The sequence below is a fragment of the Passer montanus genome, unplaced genomic scaffold, assembly GCF_014805655.1.
Source record: "Passer montanus isolate IOZ18808 unplaced genomic scaffold, ASM1480565v1 scaffold18, whole genome shotgun sequence".
Lineage (NCBI taxonomy): Eukaryota > Metazoa > Chordata > Aves > Passeriformes > Passeridae > Passer > Passer montanus.
In genome coordinates this window covers 16,129,600-16,152,692 of record NW_024365381.1, presented here as the reverse complement: position 1 = coordinate 16,152,692, position 23,093 = coordinate 16,129,600, and the positions used below count along the sequence as shown (strand labels likewise).

Sequence of the window (23,093 nt, the reverse complement as noted above, 5' to 3'; positions counted from 1 at the left end):
GTGCTCTTTTAAGGAATTATCAGGAACATACTAAACAGATAGCTAGGACTATGTACAGGCCAGACTTAATCTATCTTTCTGTGGTTCTGGGATTCCTTAAATATGACTTAGGTATAATGGTAGTTCTTCTCACCTTGCATTCAGTGTGAATGTTTAGATTTTGATATCAGTGGTTTCTTTGTTTTAGGTAAGTCAGTTTCTCTATGTACAAATTTTCTTTCACTTTTCATCCTTATCAGAATCCATTCTGGCATCTTAACAATCTTGTTCTTTGCCTCCATCATTTTGATAAGCTTAGAGCTGAATATGCTGTAGCTTCCAGCACTGCCTTCCCTGATGTTTCTTGAAAAATACTCCTATCCCATATTGTAGAACAATATAAAACTATTTTCATTTTTGGTAAAACTCTCTTTAAATTTTTACTAATAGGACAAATAGTTGAGCCTTCTTTTTTTTATATACATATTGATGTGAATTTTATTGAAAGATCCCAGAAAATGTAAAAAGGGATCCCCAGTTCTAGAGGGACATACAGATCACTTCAAAGAGGAAAGTGACATTGGAAGAATGTAAATAGCTAATTTAGCTAAATATTTTTAGGATGTAGAGTAGAAATTCTTTATCAGGTGTGTGTAGGCTTATCTTACAGCACAAAGTCTACAGTTTTAATCTTACCTTTGAATATTTTAATCTTTTCATTAGAAAGGAAACATTACTTCTTATGCTTTCCAGGCTCCTATGTTGATAAATCTAGCAGCTTTTCTCCATATTTTAATTTATGTTTATGCTGTTAAGATATACTAATTAGTATAGCAAATAAACATAATTAAGTGTAGAAACTGAGCACGAGAAAAGTGTCTTGAGATGTATCAAGCATTATTATAACCTTTCCCAAAGGTATCAGTAATGTAGTATGCCTTGAGATTTTAATTATCTAACAATAAAATGAGACTGAATTCTTTAGTGTGACATGTTAATGTATATTTTTATTTGAAATATGAAGACTTCAAGAGAAGTAAAGATTTCTGGAGCGATTGGACCCTGTGTCTCTCTCAACTCTAAGGGACCTTGTGTCTCAGAAAATGTAAGTAAACTTTGCTTAAAATAAGGTAATGTCCTACTGTGAAAAAATAGGATTCAAGATTTCTGGATTTGAAGAGAGGCTGAAACTTCCATAAACGGAACAAACTGGTCACTTTTTACTGATTTCAAATTAAATACATGCAAGCTTACATTCATTACTAGGTCAGATTCAATTGTATTAGACCTTGAAGATCCCTTGTTACTTGTTTAGATTTGTCTATTTGTTTAGAATGTTTAGATTTAATTGCTTTAAAAATTATTATACAAAAATTATATGATGATGTAGCAGAAGCCAAGTAGAAAATGAGTTAGCTGCTTTATTGTTAAAATCAGAGCTGTGTCCTTTTATCCAAAGTGAACCATAAAAATACATTTTTAGAAAGTATTGACAGAACAGGAGGACACAAGGCCGTAAACATCCCTTTTATCTGAACTCTGTCTTCCTGTTTCTGTAGTTGTTTCACCAAATGCTGATTTAATTAATTGATTGAAAGATCCAGCTATTGCAGGCTCCTAAAGTAATACCTTTAGATTATATTAGACTTAAATGATCACTTATTTTCATATCAGATAATATTATTAACTTCTGATTACAAATAAAAAACCAATTCCTGCATGTGACCAAAATGTCTTACATCTGAGAAGTCTCACTTTTGTTCCTAACAATCTGCATAGCAGAGCACTTCCCACTATGAAAATACACAAATGGCCTGCTTTAACCAAGCACTTTTATTCCTTAAATTTTCTTTGTATTTATGACTGCATCTTTGTGAATATAAAAAATTCAATATAACCAGCATTTTTTTTTCTTGGTGATCTGGTACAGATTTTTCTCATTTCCTTGAAAACATTGCAATAAAAGTTAAAAACCCCGAAAATAAAGGTACATATCCTTATTTGAGCTACATGTCTATTTCACAGGAGGTAATAGAAATTCAGTTGTGAGATTGTCTGTTGCTTTGCAGTTATATCATGATTAATTTTTATTACAAACCTCTTTTTGCTGAAATTATCTGAGTTAAAATTGACTATGAAAACAATGAGAGTGCCTGGACTCATTTCAGTGGTAACTGGACAAGTCCTCTAGCCATAATGCTTTCAAGTGAATACAGGCACATGACAATATTGCTAGCATAGTTTTCCTTAGAAGTTTTATTTGTTTTCTCTGTCCATTATGGATGATGGATTACTTTAATTGGTTTTGCTGGATATTTATATTGCTTTGATGCCAAAAAGGAATTGTCAGTTGAAATACTGACAATACTGCTATCTGTGTACAATTACCTTGTTAGTTACTAGAGACTGTGTAACTAAGTAAAGTACAGTGTGTAAGTTACTACTTAAAGTTTTACTGCTGCACCTTAGAATAATCATTCCACTGGCATGTGCTTTTGCCTCTGCTTAAGTGAAATCTGGTATTTTCCTGTTTCTGACTTGCTTTTTCAGTCTTTTTCTAATGCCAGCATCTGATCTTTCTAATGTATTAATTATTTAAAACAACTATCTCTTTTTATTATTATTATTCCTACATTCAGCACTTCAGTTGCTTTGCAGGAGTATTTGTCTGAGAAGGTGACAGTGAGCAGGGAGAAAGCCTGTGAGAGTAGTTGCAAGCAGTGACCTGTAATGGCTAGATGCTGTATTTCACAAACCAGGAAATACTTGTGGTTTATAAAAGTATTACAAAATCTTTCTGCAGGAGATTGGAACAGGAGGCACTTGTCAATGGAAGATTTGTGGTCTTAATCCTACTACAACACTTGCACTTTACTTTGAGGTGGTAAACCAGGTAATAAATATTTGTCTACTTGTCTACCAAACACAGTAATCTTACTTTATATGACTGTCATAGCTTGTATTTTTATGTGATTCCCCCAACCACAGTAACAGGGATAAAAATGATATTGCCATTTTGTGTTGTCAAAGTTTAGAGGTGGACAGTAACTGATTAATGATGGGCTAATCTTCTTCTGTGTGATAATGAGTACTAAAGAACTCTACGTATTTTGATTTGAGTTCATAATCTCCTAAATTTTTTATTTCAGTGTGTTACTTATTGAATATATTTTAATTGCATTATGTGGAAATGCTGTAATCTGTGTATTTAAAAGTGCTTTTCAGTAGTTTTCTGATGTTGTAATTTCTACATAGTGTTACATTTTAATTTATTGCTCAGTATTTGCAAACAAAGATTGGTTTCATTGAAATGCATGAAGGACAAATAGTCTGGTTTCCTCTTTCCCTGAGGGAAAAGAGGTTGAAAATATGAGGAGCAAGTGTGGTACTCATTCTCATACCATTTCTTATTCCAAGAAGCAGCACAGGAACTGAGCTGACTGTAGTTTCCATATATTTAGTATGCTGTATTTCATAGTTTGTTATCTATGCAAAGGTTTGAAAACTTGAACTTATATTAGCCAGGTTTTGATTTTACTTATTGTATATTTATGTTTGGCTCATTTTATTAGTAGCTCTAAAACTGGCCTAATTATTTAGTGTAATAGTTTATTTCAACTCTTCTTCTCTTTCAAATCGTTTATATATAGCATATAAACCTGTCTTTTCACTGAGCAGTGTTTTGAATTTCAGTTTACACCTAGATTCAAGTCTTTGTTTGACAATGCTATTGGAGATCCACTGATCAACATTTTAGACTAGTATCAGTTTTCTTATCCTGTAATTCCAGTGAGTCATATGGTGTTCAAATAGAATGTGGTGAAACCAGGAATTGTAAGGCCCCTTGGAAAATGTAGTATCTTTAGGGGCATGTGTAAGGAGGGAGCATTGGTTGCTTTAAGGATATCTGGTGAAGCCAGCAGTTGCTTGTAACATCCTTGAACAATCTCCAAGTTGATTATCTATGTGTAGTAAAGTACTCAACATAACAAAGTACAATGCATTAATATAACTTGGGCTGCCTATTAGAAAGAATGTTACAATTTTCTGATAATTAGCTATGCATTTTCAAATTATACTGTAAAATCTTGAGATTTTCTTTCATTTTCTTTCCCTTTTGTACTTAGCACAATGCTCCCATTCCTCAAGGAGGACGTGGTGCAATCCAGTTTGTGACTCAGTACCAGCATTCCAGCGGACAGAGACGTATCAGAGTGACCACAGTTGCCAGAAAGTATGTTTTACTTGTGGTGAATAATTTTTGAAAAGTCAGAGTGTATATCTCTAGATAAGCCTTCTACTTTGTAGATTTTACAAGCAGTCTTTCGTTTGAGACAGTTTCCTCTCTTGTTCTGTGGACTGTTTTTTCTCTGAGAGGTTACAGTGGCTGTATAATGTTATTGTAGGAGTGCTCTGAAGAAAGCCAAGTCATTTTAGACTAAGGGGAAGCTTTGAATGAAATTCTGTGGTCTAAACTGAGGATATGTTTGGAGTTAGAGAATGGTGAAAATCAGTTCATAACTTAACTGGAGAATGCTAACTGCAGTTCAGAGGGATGTAAATATCTGGTATTCCATCTACAGCCTTTACCTGCAGTTTCCTTGATTCAATATACTTCACAATTTTAGGAAATGATGTTTAATATTTTGAAGACATTTCTCAATGTCCAGTGACATTTATTTACTCTAAGCTGAAGGAGATCATTGCTTGGTTAATTCAATGGAAGATTCAGTTTATTGAAAAAAGCATTGCCCTATTTGTTGAAAAGACTATGTTGTTAACTTAATTAGTTGTATTAGTAGAATTCTGGTGACTGATGAAAGGTCTAATTAATAGTTTACTCTATAAATTAAAAAGAACTGGCAAAGTGCACAAGAAAATTGCTTATATGGGAGTGTGTGATTAGATTAGTGGATGGTGTTTTCTGTAACAGCCTTTAATAATTAATTTTAAAAAAAATACAGTACCTGTTCTATTAGTGGCATTATATTTTATTTCACTGGTTGTGTGGCATCTGTACGAATAAGGAACATTTCTAATTAATGAATGGTTAACTGGGAGGCTGCTCATTTAATCTGCCTAGTAGATTTTGTGCAACTTCAGCATGAGTTTGTTAAACTGCTAACTGTTAAGGTTTCTTTGCCTTAATTTTGAAGGGATGTTTTGAGGTTGGATTTTTTCCTTTCACTGTGATGCAAATCCCTGTATTTTTATTTTGCAGCTGGGCAGATGCACAGACCCAGATTCAAAACATTGCTGCCTCTTTTGACCAGGAAGCTGCTGCAATTCTCATGGCCAGGTTGGCAGTGTACAGAGCAGAGACAGAGGAGGGCCCTGATGTGCTGAGGTGGCTGGACAGACAGCTTATACGACTGGTAAATGAGCTGTACTGAATGACTCACATGGGTTTCTTGTTTGCAGACACATAAGTGACTACTGTTCAGTGATTGTTTCTTTTAAAATAAAAGCAAAAAATGAACTGAATGCTTAACTTCCACGTGAGGTTATACAGAATTAACAAACATTTTCTATTTTAAATTTTAAAAAGAGCAGGTGTATTTTCAGTTTATTTTTCATGTATTTTCATTTATTTGTTTCCTCAACATATTGTAATTGTCAGGAATTAAGAGAAATTTTAGCATGTGATTAGCAGAAATTATAGTTTCTTTCTACTTTCTGTTGTTCCGTAATGATATTGTAGAATAAATATTTTTAGCAAAGGAAAAAGAGGCAAACCATACGGGTTTTTTTTTTATATTTTCAAAAGTTCACTTTTCTGTCTGGTCTTTTTAATGTATTTTAATTTTTATTTGTAAGTAATTAGTTATAAATAATTTAAACAATTTCTTCTGGGCTGTTTAATCATCTGAGTCTGCTTAGTGATTTTAGAGGGAAAAACAACCAAAGTTCTTAAAGCTTCATATGCAAGAAAATCACTGCTTGCTAAAAAGAGAACTTGTGTCAGTGTTTTTGCTAGGTTTTTGTCTGTTCTCAAAGTTGCAAGCACCACAAGTCACGTGCCTGTTAAAACCAAACTTACAGTAATGGTATGACCATGCAAGTTTATTTCTTAATATAGATTTTCTTTATTGTTTACTCCAGTGTCAGAAATTTGGAGAATATCACAAGGATGATCCAAGCTCTTTCAGATTTTCAGAAACATTTTCACTTTATCCACAGGTGAGTTTGTCTATAGGAAGGTTTGTCTATAGGGATGGAAGGGAATGCTCAGTGAAGAAAGAGTCCTTGTAGCACTGAGTACAATAAGGCATATCAGGATGAACAGACACCCTGCCCCTAGCTACTGTCTGGCACATGACATTAGCAAGATCACTTTGGTTGTCTGTGCTTTTGCATTCCCTTTTTTCCTCTACCCTTACAGTTAAATGTGTAACTGTCTATTTTTTGTTTCTCCTACAATGACATCGTTGTCTCACCTGAATTTGTAATTCATGTAATGACATTTCTAAAAGGGCTGCTCTAATGAAGAAATTCAGAAAACATGAGGAAAATAAATGGATTTGCTTTATTGTTTCTCTCCCATATGATTTATGATACTGACCAGAAAAGAGACACTTCTATGTAAAGTGAACTTGACCTTGACTGTATTAAACTTTGAATAGTTTATTTGCTAGATAAATTTCTCCCTTTTGATAGCTCCAGATACTTTACTTTTGGACTCTTCACACACTTCCATGCTATTTCTGTTTCAGTTATGTACTAATCTGTCTGTAGGTGTTAAGTGTTGTGTAGAGATTGAATCAGCAGGTGGAGAATTTGTTTCAGCAATGAAAGCCTATGCTTTTACTAGCAAAGTTTGACTTTGCTGTGGTTCATGTTCCTTTTTCTGTTCCTGTGCTATAACTTAGTTGTAGAACAGCAACCTCGCTCATAGGAATGGTAGAATTTACAGTAAAGGATGCATTTCAAAGCTGCTTTGTAGGTTTACCCATTCTGATACCTCTCTTACTGTCATGGGAGTGTAAAAACTGGCAAAGGTGCCTACAGAGATTCAAAATGTTAAAGGAGCTGGAATTCAGTTTTATTGTGGCATTGGTCTCACGCAGTTTGTGGAAAATATTTCTCTCCTTGTACAACTGTCATTTTGATCTGTCAAAGTTCAAAACAGTGGTTCTTGTTTTGCAGTTCATGTTTCACTTGAGAAGATCTCCTTTCTTACAAGTTTTTAACAACAGTCCAGATGAGAGCTCCTACTATCGTCATCATTTTATGCGTCAAGATCTAACCCAGTCGCTTATCATGGTTCAGCCAATTCTTTATGCCTACTCTTTCAATGGACCTCCAGAGGTATCAGTAAAATAACTCATAGTGGGTTAAAAGGTGCTTTGTTGAGAAAGAGGTGATTGCTGTCTTCACTGTTACATGTTCTAAAATCTATTGGTTTAAAATTTTTTGTATAAAAATAACATTCATTTAATTGAAAGCAGCTATGAACAAGGCATATCTCAGAATTTTGATGAAGCAGTCTTGCGAATAAAAGTTACTTTGCAAAGAGGTTATGTTTTAAACTTAAGGATGGTATTTTTTTGTTAGCTTTTGAGAGCTTTTTTTGGCTTTGTGGAGCCAGAATGTAAACATAAACAAAAATGATTTTATTTAAAAATGTACTTTCACTGTTGCCTGAAAGAAAAGTTGAGGTTTTTTTAAATGTACAAAATTTCCTTGATTTTATTGCCTTAACCCAAAGCTTCTAATTTTAATATGATTCCCATTATGTGTAGATTTAGTACAGAACCTTCCAGCTGACCTTGCCATGGCACATTCTGTATAAACTTAAAATAAAAAGCTGGTCTTCCAAGAAGCTTCTGCAAGAAGTGTCAGACACTGCTTTGTGTCAGTAGATAACAAAAGTAGTCTGTTACATAAAACAGCGTGAGGGAGTGAAAACAAACATAGTAGTCAAGGATCTTGACAGGATGTGTTTCTGACTTTTTTTAGGATTTTTTTTTTTAGATTATTCATGACGATATTAAAAAAAAGACTTTTAGAAGTGGAGTTCAAATGAAAGTAATAAGGTGTTTTGTGAAGAGCAGCTTGCAAGTTTTCCATGTATGAAAAACAAGTAGTTCCATTGATGATTGAAGGATAAATATGATTAAACAGGAACAGATGTCTCAGTGTAGAATGAATAATATTTTTTTCTTGATTCTTGGAATAGTTAACATTTTTTTATTTTTTTTTTTTTAGATTATTCATGAGGATATTAAAAAAAGACTTTTAGAACTGAGTTCAAATGAAAGTAATAAGGTGTTTTGTGAAGAGCAGCTTGCATGTCTTCCATGTATGAAAAACAAGTAGTTCCATTGGTGATTGAAGGATAAATATGATTAAACAGGAACAGATGTCTCAGTGTAGAATGAATAATATTTTTTTCTTGATTCTTGGAATAGTTAACATTTTTTTAATCTCTAGTAATTCTGATTCAGTTAAATCATATAGCACTGATACAGTGTCACTACCCTTAAAAAGGTGACTTAAAACCTTAAATATTATATTAGATTTCATAAAACATGAGTATTTACTAGATATAGTATTGGGGATATATATGCACAGTACTAATATGCTGCAAGAGCAAGACTTAAAAAAATGTCCAAACAACCCACAAACCCCAGATCTTACACTTGAACTGCTGAATTCTTATGCATTGAAATACAGTTCAAATTAATAGCAGTGTATGGGTAAATACAGATGTACATGAAAGACTAGTAAAGTGCATAATAATGAAAGGGGTCTCAGCTCTTGAACATTTTTATTACTTTCATGAAGTTTCAGCTGTAGAATCAGGCAGGATAACTTCAGAATGAAATTGTGCAGGTTGCAGATGTGTAACATGAAAAGGAGCAAATATGGAGCTTTAGGAAGTGATTGAAAAAGTTCCTAAGTTATTGATTAAAAAATCTGGCAATGCCATATGATTGCTCAGTTCTGCATCATTTGATAATTTTTAAATTTATTTTTAAATCTTAGCCTGTTCTTCTGGATAGCAGCAGCATTTTACCAGATCGCATTCTCCTTATGGACACCTTTTTCCAAATCCTTATTTATCACGGAGAGGTAAGAGTTGTCATTTCTTACACAAATACTCTTTTTCTGTAGGAGTGCTACATTGTGGAAATCACTGGAAGTCAGGCTCCAGTTCTCATGCACCTCCAGTGCTTCATCATCTTATCTGCATGGCTGAGTCCTAGTTTGTGTTTGTAGTTTGGTAGTTTAAAATGTCCGTATGCTGACCTTTGTCCTGTTTCTTATGACGAGTTTCTTATGACGAATTTGAGATGAATTAGCTTTAATATGCAGAGCATTTTTTTTAGATCAATATTTTTCCTACTTTAGAGAGTGTTATACCCTGCCTCCTCCTCCTCCCCACTTTTCACTCATTTATTTTAGACCTTTAAATTGGTTCTTCAGGGATGGGTAGTCAGAAGACCAAGTTTATAGTTACCCTTTGTCTGTACTGTCCTGGAGGAATGAAATTGCTCCTGGCAGTTTGGTAGGTAGACATTCCTTAGTAATAAAATTAAAGTGCTTGTGACTTGTTACTGCTCTGCCTCCCTGCAGGAACTGAGCTGCTGGTTTTCACTACTTTGCAACTGTAAATGGTTCATAGCTGAGAATTTGAAAAATACTATTCTGGATCATGTCCCTGTAGCTGCACTGATAAAAATATTTACTAAGCTTCAACACTTCTTAAGTAGCAAAATATTATCTCATTTTTGTGAGGTGCTATCAGTGAGCAGAAGTGGTGGGCTTCTCCCTGAGGGAAGGGGAACAGCAGCTGAGCATCACTGCAAGGCAGGCAGGGTCTTGTCACTGAGGACCTGTCCCCACTGTACCTGAGCAAGGCAAGCAGAGCAGCTGTGGGCTGTAGGCAGACTCAGCCTTCAGTCCAGGTGACCAGACAAGTTGATGGGGATGAGGCAGCTCCAAGTTCTGGCCATGAAATCGAGTCCCCGAATGGGGGGCTCAGATGAGTAGGTACATGGCCTGGTCCAGGCATGTAGCTCAGGCAGGAGCCAGGAATGAGACCCTTGGTTTAAAAGCAGCTGCCAAGCAGAGGAGGGAGGAGCCCCTGCTGAGGGTCCCTCCAGGGCTTTCCTGACAGCTGCCAGTGTCAGTGAGCTGACCTTGAGCAGCAGCTTCACTCCTAGATGATGGTGAGGTTGTGCTACAGACTCTGAAAGGTATCAGTATAAATACTTATTTCTTATAGACATGCATATTAGAGAAGTGTAAATAATATCTTTGACCTCCTCCAAACAAAATATTTGGCATGTAAAAGATGACAAAAAAAGAGGAAATACAAATGGACCACAAATCATTAAAAGTTTGAAAAAAAAAATCTAGTAGCATGTTACTTGCACGTCTTGGCTTTTAAAAATTAACTTGCATACTGTAGGGCAGAGAGGGATGAGTGATAGAAAAGAGGCCAGCAATGGCACATTCTCCTCTGAAAAGACCTGTGTATTCTCTAAGAAAGTTTGGTGAATTAGTTCTAAACTTCTTTCTTTCCCCTGTCCCCAGACCATAGCACAGTGGCGTAAGTCGGGGTACCAAGATATGCCAGAATATGAAAATTTCCACCACTTGCTACAAGCTCCAGTAGACGATGCCCAAGAAATTCTCCATTCCAGATTTCCAATGCCTAGATACATTGATACAGAGCATGGAGGAAGCCAGGTATGGTGAAGTGTATAATATATAATCTTGGACATGATATGTTAGTAATGCTGTGAGATATCTTTGGTAGTAAACATCCAGTTCTCTGCTAAAATATACATAAATGGCAAATCAATGTTTTGACTCTTAAAGGTTTTACAGAACAAGATATTTAATAGTAGCTTTCTTCCTAATTTGTGAATCCTGCTATGTGTTATTATTTTAATCATACTGACTTGGACTCTTACATTCTTTGTGTAAGGTGCATAGGGCAGAAAAGACAGTACTTGTCTGGGTCTCTGGACCAATAACAGAATTACTATTTGTGTAATTTAAAAAAAAACCAACTTATTAAATAATGTCTTGTTGATATTCACATTTGCTTTGCTAGTGCTGGAAAAAGACAAATGCTTACTTTCAGCTGCATTGGAAAGTTGTTAGCAGTTCTTCATTAGAGCTGTGGAATCAGCGAGTGGCTTTATTTACAGAGGTGCTGTTTGCAGTGTCTGTATTTCTGGATAATAGAAATGACACATTTCATACATATGCAATTTTTTTCTGAGCGCAGGAAAAGACTGTTTGAGAAGATCAATTTCTTGTCTTTGTTTTATTTTTTTAAAGGCTCGTTTCCTGCTTTCAAAAGTAAATCCTTCTCAGACTCACAACAATATGTATGCGTGGGGACAGGTGAGTATGAATCTCCTGATGAAGCTTGTATACATGATTTTCCCCCCATATTTTAGAAGGCAAGTGAAGTGGCACATTATATACATATAAGTAATAATGCGAAGTTTTTGAAACTGAAAAAGAAACACAGTTTTGGTCTGATGTGACCAAAATTACAAAAGTTAAGAAAAATGGCATTTATTTCTTCATACACAAATGATCTGGTTTACTATTTTAAGCTTCTGTCAGGCTGCTTTCTTGTCTATCCTACTTTCTTAGACAGTATTGTCTTAAGACTATGGGTTTGTTTGCCTGACAGAGCCCCTCCAAGGACTTTCACTGAAACAGTTTTGCAAAATCAAAAGCAGATATTTTGTTGAGGCAACAGATAAAAAGATTAGGAGTAGTCACTGATAAGTGCACTTGCTGCCTTAGTGCTAAATATTCTAAGGCTAGACAATGATTGATTAAGCTAAATATACTATTTATAATTCATTAAGCTTAACTTCACCAGTAATTAAGTTTAGTTTCATTCTGCTTAGTAGCAGAGATGCAGGTCTTACCAAACACTGTTTCTGCTTTGGAGGGAGAGAGGAGAAAACCCATCAGCCTGTCTGAAAGATAGAATCATATTCTTGTCTACACAACGGTGGAATTAGAATAATTTTGTTCCTACTGTAGTCAAATAGGATGTTCCCTGTTTCTGCTGTGAAAGATGTAAGAAGGGCAGCCACTTTATAATTTCCATATTGGTGGGTGTGTTTTTTCATACATAAATTAGTGATAGTGAGGGCTTAGCCAGCTTTAGTCAGGCTGAGCTGTCTTGTGGATGAAAATTGCTCAAGGGCAGAACAGAACAGTAACACTTCAGTATTGCTTCTTCTGCCTGGCTGAGCCGTTAGAGAGGCTTGACCTTTGGCTGGTGGCCTTCTCTTTAAGTAAGCATGTTGCAGCCCTGTGTTATCTTCCTGTCCACCTGTATCACAGAGCTTTAGAGCTCATTGCTGTCGTTACCTTCAAAATACTGGCAATGAGAGTACTTTCCACACAGGAAGTCCAAGGGACATTTTTGTGATAGGGGAGATAAGTGTTGAAGGTAGTTATAAGGAAGAACTGGAAAATACACCAGTGCCAATGTACTGATGTTTTCCAGAATTTCTGTGGTCTAGTTGACCCGGAATCAGTTTTCATATCTTGTCTTTAGGCAGAAAGCTTTATTCAGAAGTTAAATGTTCTATAGCAGCTTGTATTCTTGAATGGTGCATTTCTGTTCCATGATCTCCTTCCACATTTACCTTCTATAGTAAGTGCTAATGCAGTGTCATCTTCTCATGCAAATCTAATGGCATCAGACATTTGAAGGTACATATTAATTGTGCTATTAGAGTATTTTGCTAAATGATGTACAGTATTGAAGTCATGAGTGAGAAAGTTCTATAGCAATTTCATGGCAGTCACTTTGTCAAGTAAGTTTTATCAGGCTATGTTTTCATAGGGATGAATTGATTCTAATGAAGGCAATGAAGAACACTGAGGTCCAGAGTGAAGATACTTGAAAATTTTGTACTGAGTCAGGTCCAGCATAATTTGAACACAAATCCCAAATTCTTTTGCTTCCAAAGTTGGTAATCTTACCAGAAGTTCATTAGTGCTTCTCTTCATCATGTTTCCCCTCAACATACACACAAATGCTGTAGTTTGGAAGGTCTTATTTTTAATTTAAACATTACCTGGAATTTTTTGAAGTTTCCACATTTCCAGCAGTACAGGACAATTGTTTTCTGTTTGTTTAATTAATAAGCAAATGAAACAGTATTCCAAACGTAAATTAAAAACAAATCTTCAGCTGATCTGTAAGAGAATGTTTCATGCTGGACAGATGAGACTGATACATGTTGCAAAAGATAGCTGTTCATTTTAATGCTGAAAAGAATTCAGTTCTAGGGTAACATAAGAAATCGTGTATTAACCTCCCCAGGGGCACTGCAGTGTGTGTGCTCAAGGTAGTATGCTAGTACTTGATATGGTAGCATTTGCAGGTTTTTTGTGAAAAAAAAGTTGAAGTACTAATTATGAAATGAGAAATTTTATATCTGGAAGAAATTTAAAACTGATTTGCATCTTGCTCTTTTTCTCATGACATTCCTGGAAGTACTAATTATGAAATGAGAAATTTTATATCTGGAAGAAATTTAAAACTGAAGAGCATCTTGCTCTTTTTCTCATGACATTCCTGGATTGTTTCGTATTTTATTTTGTGCACAACTGAAAGTCCACACTGACCTGAAGAGGGCACCCACACACCACTGAAATATGTTTCAGGAGGTGATGAATTGCCTAGTTTGGTTTTTAATATTCTAAGTAAAGATTTTCTTTAACCTTTATCAGGCAGGTGCCTTGATAGTATAGAAAGCATTTTCAGAAAATAATGATAAACTTTTTGTGTGTCTCTATTATGTGGTTGATGTTTGAAGATGCAGTTGAAATTTTCAAAAAGGACCTGTGAGTGCTGATGAACAGTTGCTGAACAAGAGCCAGTGTGTGCCCAGGTGGCAAAGAAGGCCAATGGCACTCTGGCTTGGATCAAGAGTATTATGTCCAGCGGGACCAGGGAAGGGATTGTCTTCCTGTGCTCAGCACTGGCGAGTCCACACCTTGAGTCCTGTGTACAGTTTTGAGCCCCTCACTGCAAAGAGGACACTGAGGTGCTGGAGTGCGTCCAGGAAAGGGAAATGGAGCTGGTGAGGGCTCTGGAGCACAAGTCCTGTGAGGAGTGGCTGAGGGAGCTGGGGGTGCTTAGTCTGGAAAAGAGGAGATTCAGGGGAGACTGTATCACTCTGCACAGCTACCTGAAAGGAGCCAGGTAGGAGTTGGTCTCTTCTCACAGGTGACAAGCAATGCGAAAAGAAAAAATGGTCTCAATATGCCAGAGGACTTTTTAGTGTGGATATTAGGAAAATTTCTTCATAGGAAGTGTTGTCAAGCATTGGAATGGGCTGCCCAGGGAAGTGGTAGAGTCACTGTCCCTGGAGGTATTTAGGAGTTGTGTAGATGTGGCATTTAGGGGCATGGTTTAGCAGTGTGTTTAGCAGTGCTGGGTTAATGGTTGGACTCACTGGCCTTAGAGGTCTTTTCTACATAAATGATTCTATGATTCTTATATAAGGGAGCTCAGACTTAGCATTTTACAGGCTTGGAAGTAGAGCATCTGTAATCTCATCTTGCTGCCATCAGATAGCTGATAGCTAAATTAGGGTGCCTTCCCTGAGAGTGGCTGTGTGTTGTAGTGATCCAAGAAAGCTTGCTCACTTGGATTTGTCTCTTGATCATTCACTGACAACTGTTTCTGTCCAGGTCTCAGAAAACCAGCACCAGTTCTCAGCATCCTCATTAGGACTTTTGTGTCTGTGTTTTGGAAGACTTTTTACAAGAGTTCCGACAGCTCTAGTTTTATTTTGAAATATGGATGCTTAGTACCTTTAAAAAGGTTTAATTGTTGAGCTGTTCAAGAATTCTTCCAGTATCTGTAAATGGAAATAGTGGTAGACTGGTCTCAAAAGACTTAAGGGAGTTACTGTGTAATATTTGCAGAGTTGCCAACTGCTTGTTTATTTTGACTTTGTTAAATTTGTTTAAAAATAGGAATTAACATGTGACCATTTTGAACTTGTTGGATTTGTGAAATTGCAAGAATCCACTCAAAAGGTTTTTTCAATTCTTTTGTGATCTGATTGCTCATGACTTTGAGCTGCTTTTAGTCTTTCTCTGAGGTAGTGCAGAGCCACTGGAGAGGATAGGACCACCTCTCTTTAGGGAAGCTGGATGACCTTTGCTTGGGGTCAAATCAGACCCTTAGGGGATTTGTTTCCTCTTCACCATTTTGAAAGGTCTGAGCTTAATTTACAGATGCTGATTTGTTGGTTTTGTCATTTGCATATTAGTGTTTCTCTCCTTTTTGCTCTGCTGAAGTAGGAATGATGCAGGAACTGTGCCATGGAAATTTTATTTACATGTAGAAGTTTGTAAGTTGATATTTGGCAGCTCCAAAGTTTTGTGTGGCTGATGTAAAGATCTTGCTATACAGCAAGTCATTGCTCTGTGTGTTAATGGAAGAGAATGTAGTTGTGGTTTATGCTTGAATTCATGTAAATGTATGAAAATTTATGTAAATGTACAGTCTGCTGGGTTTTTTGTTAGAATTTCAGCAATGATATGCTTCTAAGATCTTGCTAAATTTATAAAATGTTTATTCAGTGGAACATATTGTGTCTTAAAATGCTTTTTCTTCACAATGTGTATAATCAGTTCTCTTTTTTCCCCTTATTTCATAGGAGTCTGGAGCACCCATTCTTACTGATGATGTCAGCTTACAAGTATTTATGGATCATCTGAAGAAACTCGCTGTCTCAAGTGCTGCCTGAAATTCTGCAGTGCATTGGAGACACAGATGAACTGCAGCCATATTTCAGCTTTTTTCTCCTTTACCCTTTCCCATGTCTCTCTTGACAGAATGCTCTGATATGCACAAGCTGCCTGACTAGATGTAAAGCAGTGTTGTTTTCAAAGAAAAGCTTTGTTATCAGCAAATGTTTTAATGTAAACTGCAGTTTGTAAAAATTACAGGTAGTAGATTAAGTTATAAGCAGAGGAAAGAGAACAGTCATTTTGATTACTGTGATACTATAATTACTTTGAGATCATTTGCAACAACTTTGAGATGTGATTTCAGTTTCTTGTTTAAAAATGGTTGGGGTTGATTATGCTCTGCAGTACAAAGGCCCGTTGAACAATAAAGGAAATCTTTGATATGTCTGGTTTTCCAGACTGCCATGTGATTACTTTTGTTCACTCAATCTGAGCCTGAAGTGAACAAAGCAACAACAAAAAGCCTATAATAGTATAATAGTATTAACTCAGTCTTTTGGTTTAGGCTGATGAACTTCTGTTTCCAGCAGAGATATTACTGTTCATGAATTGTTTATTTTAGGGGTATTTAATTTCAAGTATTTCTTCCCATTTGCTGTATTTGTTTCTTTGGGAACGGAGTGTTTCTTTATTTCAACATAAAGAATTTGAACTAAAAACATGTAAACTCCACCATTGCATAAAATTCAAATCCACATGTATTTTGACCAAAGTATCTATTATCAAACACAGTAACAGGTGAATATGCTAAAAGTTAACACTCTCAGCTTGAGCTAAGAAGAGATCCTACACTACCAAATTTAACTAAGAGAACAGGCTTGATTTTTGTCTTGGTGAGTATAGTTAAAAATAAAATTTACCTTTTTTATTATTGCCTTATAATGTTATTACACTAATGCATGACACTGCACATCTGCTTTTTGTTCCTGCATCCTTTTTGTTATGAATTCTACAGGCTATAGTCCTTGTTGAAACAGTATTACATAGAATATGATGTAATTAATTTGATATTTAGTTCATACTTGATTTTTTGGGCGGGTGGATAAATTAGTAGGCTTTCCCATTTACTTGTTGAAGTTTACACATAAAACAGATGTTTACATAGGTAATATAACATTTTGACAAGCAAAGATGTGAAGTATGGTAGTGGGCAGTAAAAAAATGTGCCAACTCTAAAGGAATAGAGAGTTCATAGGAAATTCAGTTGTGTATTGGTGTGATAAACATGAAGATGTTTTTTCTGTTTTCTGTAAATTCTTAAAAACTTGTTTCAATCATTTGCTCTCCATTTCTTTGATCTAAATGAGATGAGCTCCTTTTGCCTCAAAACAAATAAAATACATGTTCTTCTCTCACTTTTTTATTTATTCTGCTGGTTTCTGTCAGTTCTTGAAATGAACTGTGGAAATAAAGGTAGTAGTGATAAAATTTAGAATAACTTCAATTTTTGTTCTTGCAATAATTGGTATCAAACTAATTTAACTTCCAGTGGTTAAATTAGTTAACTAATTTTAACTAGTTAGCAAATTTAAACTAAGTTAAATACTAGTTTAACTACTTTTTTTGTAACACTAAATATGTCCAGTTTATTTGATAGGTAGTTTGCATAATAAATCGATTCATCACCAAGTCATGATAACGAATGGGGTTTTTTGTGCTGGAACGAAAGTTCCTACCCTTTAACTAGCTTTCACCTTTTAATAGTTCTTTTTAATCCAATTTCTTAGCAGCATTAGCTTATCGAGTATTTAGCATTGCCGAAGACTTTTTTGAAACCCAGGTATGTCTGATGTATCACCTTTTTCCTCCTGCTTATTCACCTCTTCAGAGACTCTGTGGTTAGTGAGACAGGATCTTCCTTCTTAAGAAGCATGTAGATTCTTTCCAAAATGTTCATATCTATCCATAGGCTCATAAGTCTTACTGCAGGCTCTACAATTCTACCAGGGAATGAGATCAGGCTCATCAGTTTGTAACTTATAGGATTCCCTCAACAGCCTTTTTTGTGGATGAGAATGATATGGGCAGTGGTTTGCCAGTTGTCTGGCGCAGGGACTGCCTGTAGTGGTAGTTACAAGTGTTCACTGGCATGTCTGCCCTACTGTGTCTCTCTTCTTTTAGAACTCCTTAGTGAAGGCCCTCCAATCTGGTAACTTGTAACATCTCATTCGTCTGCTTGATCCAATACCTCTTGCACATTAGCATAGGTCAAGTGAGCTACAGTAGGGGAAGGAAGCCATTTGTTCCCTGAGAATTGATCAACGTTTAAAATTAATGTGTTTGTAGGGTTGCACTATGGGAGAAAGTGGTTTAAAAAAGATAAATTGCTACAATTTGAAGTCCTTGCTAGTGTCTGTATTACTGGGTTTCCTGGTGAAGAATTTCTACCAATCTGCAATATTCATGACACTCAAAATTATTATCTGTTTATGATTCCTTTGAACATATGATTTTGGCTGGAAACAGATCAGAAATCAGATGAAGAGTTGGTCAAATGTTTTTGAAAAAAGACTTGGAAGAGCTAACCTTCTGCAGAACAAGAGATAAAACAGTGCTGACTGATCTGTTAAGGACTGGCAAGTTAAAGACTGAAAATCAGCCATGGCAAGTCAGAGGTAGGGGAACAAGGAGCCAGGTGCTGCTTTCTCCATGTTGGCCAGGCTGTGAGTTTGAGAACAGTGCAAGATCTGTTCTTGATCTGAAGTTCCTCACTTGACATGTATAAAACTGAAGCATTGCCATCTGGGAAATACATTTGTCTCAAAGAGCAACATGGGAGATTTGGAAGTTAAACTTTTGCCAGGATCATAAAATCAGATGGAGCTCACAGCAATGTAGCAGCTGTTCCTGTTCTTTGATGTTCTTGTGTCTGGTGTTAGGACATATAGAAAAGCACATTTGATTGACAGTGCTTGCATAGTGCATGGTCTATAAGCACACCTTTACAGGCTGTACATGCTACATAACCATCTAAATTTTTCTTCTGTTTCCCATGCCTTTAAGTCCTGAAGTCTGATCCATTTATTATGGGCTATGACATATATATATATATACACACATGCCATTCATGTGTTTAGATCAACCCACAACACAAAGCTCCTTTTGTCAGTGTCTTAAAGATTAGGTAAATGTTTTCTAGACCTTGTAAGTGTGAGAGCTACCCTTTGTTCAGGATGGTGGTTAATTATTTTGAAACAAGCCATTTAGAGCAATAGAGGCCATAATCTAAAATGTGGGTGATAATTTAATATGTATAAAAACCTTTAAACTCTGACATATTTCTGACTGGACCTCAAAATGAGAATTGTTGCCATCCATATAGATATTTAAGTATGCTAGAAAGAAGGTCAGAACATCTTTGACAGTGCTCTGTTCTTTCATTAGCAAGATATCAAGACTCAGCTGTTTGGTTTCTTGCTGACTCTGAGCTGTTGTGGTAAATGCCCTGGCTTGACCTTTTGGCTGCTCCTGCTTCGCAGGACTAGGGCTGGTGCAGTGATTAAGAACCTTTGGAAATACTTGACAGTAACTTAATCTATTGCAATACAGCTTCAGGATAATTTTTTTTTTTTGAGAGTCTAGGATTGGTTTTTTTTTTAGCAACTCTGTTTTGTATTTTCTGGGGTTTTTTTTAATATCAACTGTTAATAATTTTCTTTCCTCTTCCTGAGGAAAAAGAACTGGATTGTTAACTGTAGACTGTCTTCTCTTGCTTGGATGGGATAACTCCCAGGTTGAGACACAGATTTAACAAGGTCAGCCAAAAGTTGAAGTTAAGTTGCTTAAAGGCATGTAGATTTGCCTAGAGTAATTTGCCTGTTAAATTCCTAGAACTTCACATCTTGGTGTGTGGAACTGTGACATCAATGACTGGTCCTGTGGCTGCCATCAATGTTAGGGAAATTGCATTTCTCAATGTTCCCTTTTCTCCTTGGTTAATAGAATAGTTGGTGAGTGATGAGAAGCCTATCCTATTCAACCAAATCTGAGACAAATTATTAGATTACCTTCTGTCAGATTGTGAAGCAGAATAAAATTGAGCTCAGTTTAGCTTTTGGCATTTTGTGTTCATACAAAAGTTAAATGTTACATGAAAGCCAACAAGCCTGAATAGAACAGATGGAAAAATTAATGAAGCTGTTGCTCTGCTCTGAATTTAATCTAAAATCTTGTTTAAAATAGCAGATTGTTCCTAATAGTGTAAGCTTTTGTCTGAGGGAAGAATTGCGATGCTAAAAGATAAACAATTTAATCAATGTCCATAAATTGATTTTAGAAAAAAAATTAAGCCAAATAATCCCCACATACTTTAATAAGGGAGCCTGTCCCCAGTTCCTACAGATTATCCATTTTGTGTGTCCTTCCATCCTTTTCTATGACTGCCTGGAGGTATCCAGCTGTGTGGTACACTTGCAAGGTAAGACTTTGCTTGCTGGCTTATGTGTGTGGAACAAGCAATAGGCTGTTCTTTTGCTTTCTTGGGGAGGAATATGTACGTTATGTCATGATCTGCAGTCAGCTTAATGCATTGGACCTGTTCACGTTTAGGGAATGTCTGGCTAGAGAATGGCCAAAGACCAATATAGCAATATACCTTACTAGAAAGGGAGCCTGTGTCTTACAAAGTCCAGGCATGGCAGCCCTGTCATAGTCTCACTTCCTGAATACTGGGAACAGACAACTGCTCAAGGGACTTACCACTTTCAAAGCATGTGTATAAATTACGTGATCAGGATAACTTACAACCATTATGGTTATAAATGTTGAAGTGGGGTCAAAATAAAATTGGGACAGCTTCTGAACTCCCTGAACTTCCTTGTGGGTTAGAACTTACCTCTTTGTGGTTACCAACCTTTCAACCTCAGCAGGCATGCCAGTGACTCGTACCAGAGTTCATAGTCTACAGATAGCAGGTGGAACTGGATTGCTTTTATAGGGTTATTAGTAAAAGTTTAGCAAGGGAGCATAGCCATGTGTGAAGAACTAAAGCGAGGCAGAGACCCAGAAAAGCTTAGGTGGTACTAGGTTGGTACGAAGTAGCCATTGCATTTAATAAGTACCAAAGAAGAGGATTTTATGTTTTTAGCATTCAAATATGAGCTCCTTTTTAGCTGCATACCATGACCTGGTGTGGATTTTGCTGTTTTCTGTAGCAGCAGATATGTTGAGTCTTGGCTCTGAATTGTGAACATTTTAAGGCCCTATCCTGTGTGACCTGAGGCAAGTGCTTCCATAGGAGACAGATTGTTTTTTCTTTTCTTACTGTGTTTCTTCCTGCTAGATGTGTCAGCATAACAGGATAGCATGCATTACTAATTGAAACATGAAGAGTTTAAACTGAGCTATCTGTCACGCCTGGCTAATGAAGTATTTTTATAAGGAGTTTATAGCACTGCTGCTCTTTATTCATCCTTGGGTGTACTTTTCTTAGCCCTTTTTAAAAGGACTTGAACTTTTCTAGGAAAATCACAGGAAGTTTATAGGTGGGCAGAACACTACTTGCTCTGTTTTTCTGGTGTGCTGTGAAACAGCCAAAAGAGCAGTGAACCACCCTCAGATCTCTTCTTGCTACCTCAGTTGTTGTCTGCATGGAAGCCCAGCTGCTGACACTCCTTTGTCCAGGGGCAGATGTGAGAGACAAACTGCAAGGGGATGTACTAACAGCTGGCCAAGCTGCCTCTCCAGGGCCAAGCTGGGGCTGTTGTGGCTTATGGTTTCAGGCAATGCTGCCAGTCTAGTTAGGATCAAAATATGACCCTCCCGCACAAGTTGCTGTGATGTTTCCTTCCACTCTGGGTTTACACACTGCACTGTGGGGGAAAATTGCCCAGATGTGGTGTGAGCAGTGCTTGAGCATGAGGGGATATAACTTCTTATTTCAGACTTGCTCCTACTCACCTGCTAGAGGAGGAGGTAAATGGACTGATGCCCCATAAATGATGGCATTGAATCAGACAATGGAACTTCTCTGTTTTTGGCCCTGTAAAAGCAGAAATGAGAACACTTACTGCAGAACTCTGAAGAATGTATATTGTGTCATTTAGAAACTGAGGGTTTTATCACAGTCTCCTTGGAGTTAAAACCATCTGCAGAACATCCAGCATTTTCTCACTGGAGTAGAGATGGGGCTGGAAAGAGAGATTGCCATCCGCTTAGTCCTCACAGCCGTACTTGCATAACAGAGACTTTGCTCAGTTGGGTCAATGTTTTGCTGTTTCCTCTGTGAATGAGATGTCAGCCACAAAAGATATTTTACCATCTATTGAAAACCTGACTTATCTCACAAAAATGTAAGATAAAATTTGCTCTGTGATATGGCAGAAAAAGCAGCTGAGACTGAAGGCATGTAACAGTGTTTGGGATTCTCTGCAATAGCAAAGAATTTTAAGTGATATGCCCAGGTGATGGAACAAGTTAGCCAAGTGAAATGAAGTACCTTGGAGGTCCCTGCCAATCTAACCAGAGCAGAAAAATCCTTGCTATGTTCCAATCAGGAAGCTAATTTAATGTGAAATGCTAGCAAGACACCCTGGAGCTTTCATTTGATTATGAGCACCAGTTTGGCATCCTAGAGCAAGCAGTTGTTAGTGGCTGTTTCCAAGGAAGGCAAAAAGTCCTCAGAAGCACAGCTGTGCCATGAATGGGTGTTGGAGCAGACTACTGCAGCCCTTGCAAAATAGGTTATACAGTATATTCATGGCAAAAAGTTCTTTACTTAATTCTGTTTTCTGTTTTTTGGCCCATCAAAAGCAAATTGAGCCAAGTACACTGATTGCTATTTTTATAATTTGGCTGACTATAATAAAATAGATGGCTATGCTGAAATTTTAGTGCATAAATGTTCTTCTGTTACTTAATTTCCTTTGTGAATACCTGAAATTGATTTACTTTGTACTTATGAGATGTGTTAGTCACATGTTGACAGGATACTTTTGATCACAGGTGAACAAAATGATGGCTGCAACTTCCAGATCGAAGTGATTAAATGACTTACTAACCTCATATCCTCTTTGTGGCTAAGGGATATGAAAGAATTTTCCTTGAGAAAGGGAGAATACAACCCTGATCGGTAACTGTAGAAAATGGATGATTTTGGTAATTACATGTGAACTCCTACAGGGTAGAATCCTTTTGCTATATGTGCTACTTTTCACAGAATGACAGGAAGGTGAAGATTGGAAGGATCTGTGGAAAGGACCTCTTGTCCAGCCTGTTCAAGCAGGCCCACCTGCAGCTGGTTACCCAGCATCTTGTGTAAAGGGCTCTTTTTGACTTGAAAAGGAGTTGAAAATTTACAAACTGAAGTCCTGGCACAGGCACCTGTTATCCAGCATAATTGTAACCCA

The 23,093-nt window shown here is 36.6% G+C and overlaps 1 protein-coding gene across 1 annotated transcript in view; it reads left to right on the top strand.

Moving 5' to 3' along the window:
- SEC23A (SEC23 homolog A, COPII coat complex component) overlaps window positions 1-17,102 on the top strand; it is a 31,234-nt gene extending 14,132 nt beyond the window's left edge. Inside the window, exons 13-22 of the mRNA XM_039705489.1 lie at window positions 1,004-1,084; window positions 2,783-2,872; window positions 4,107-4,213; window positions 5,201-5,354; window positions 6,082-6,159; window positions 7,126-7,287; window positions 8,968-9,054; window positions 10,522-10,677; window positions 11,278-11,343; window positions 15,654-17,102. Of these exons, the coding sequence (XP_039561423.1) occupies window positions 1,004-1,084; window positions 2,783-2,872; window positions 4,107-4,213; window positions 5,201-5,354; window positions 6,082-6,159; window positions 7,126-7,287; window positions 8,968-9,054; window positions 10,522-10,677; window positions 11,278-11,343; window positions 15,654-15,743 (1,071 nt within the window). The 3' untranslated portion in view covers window positions 15,744-17,102. The remainder of the gene's footprint in view (window positions 1-1,003; window positions 1,085-2,782; window positions 2,873-4,106; window positions 4,214-5,200; window positions 5,355-6,081; window positions 6,160-7,125; window positions 7,288-8,967; window positions 9,055-10,521; window positions 10,678-11,277; window positions 11,344-15,653) is intronic.
- Window positions 17,103-23,093: the final 5,991 nt, after the last annotated feature.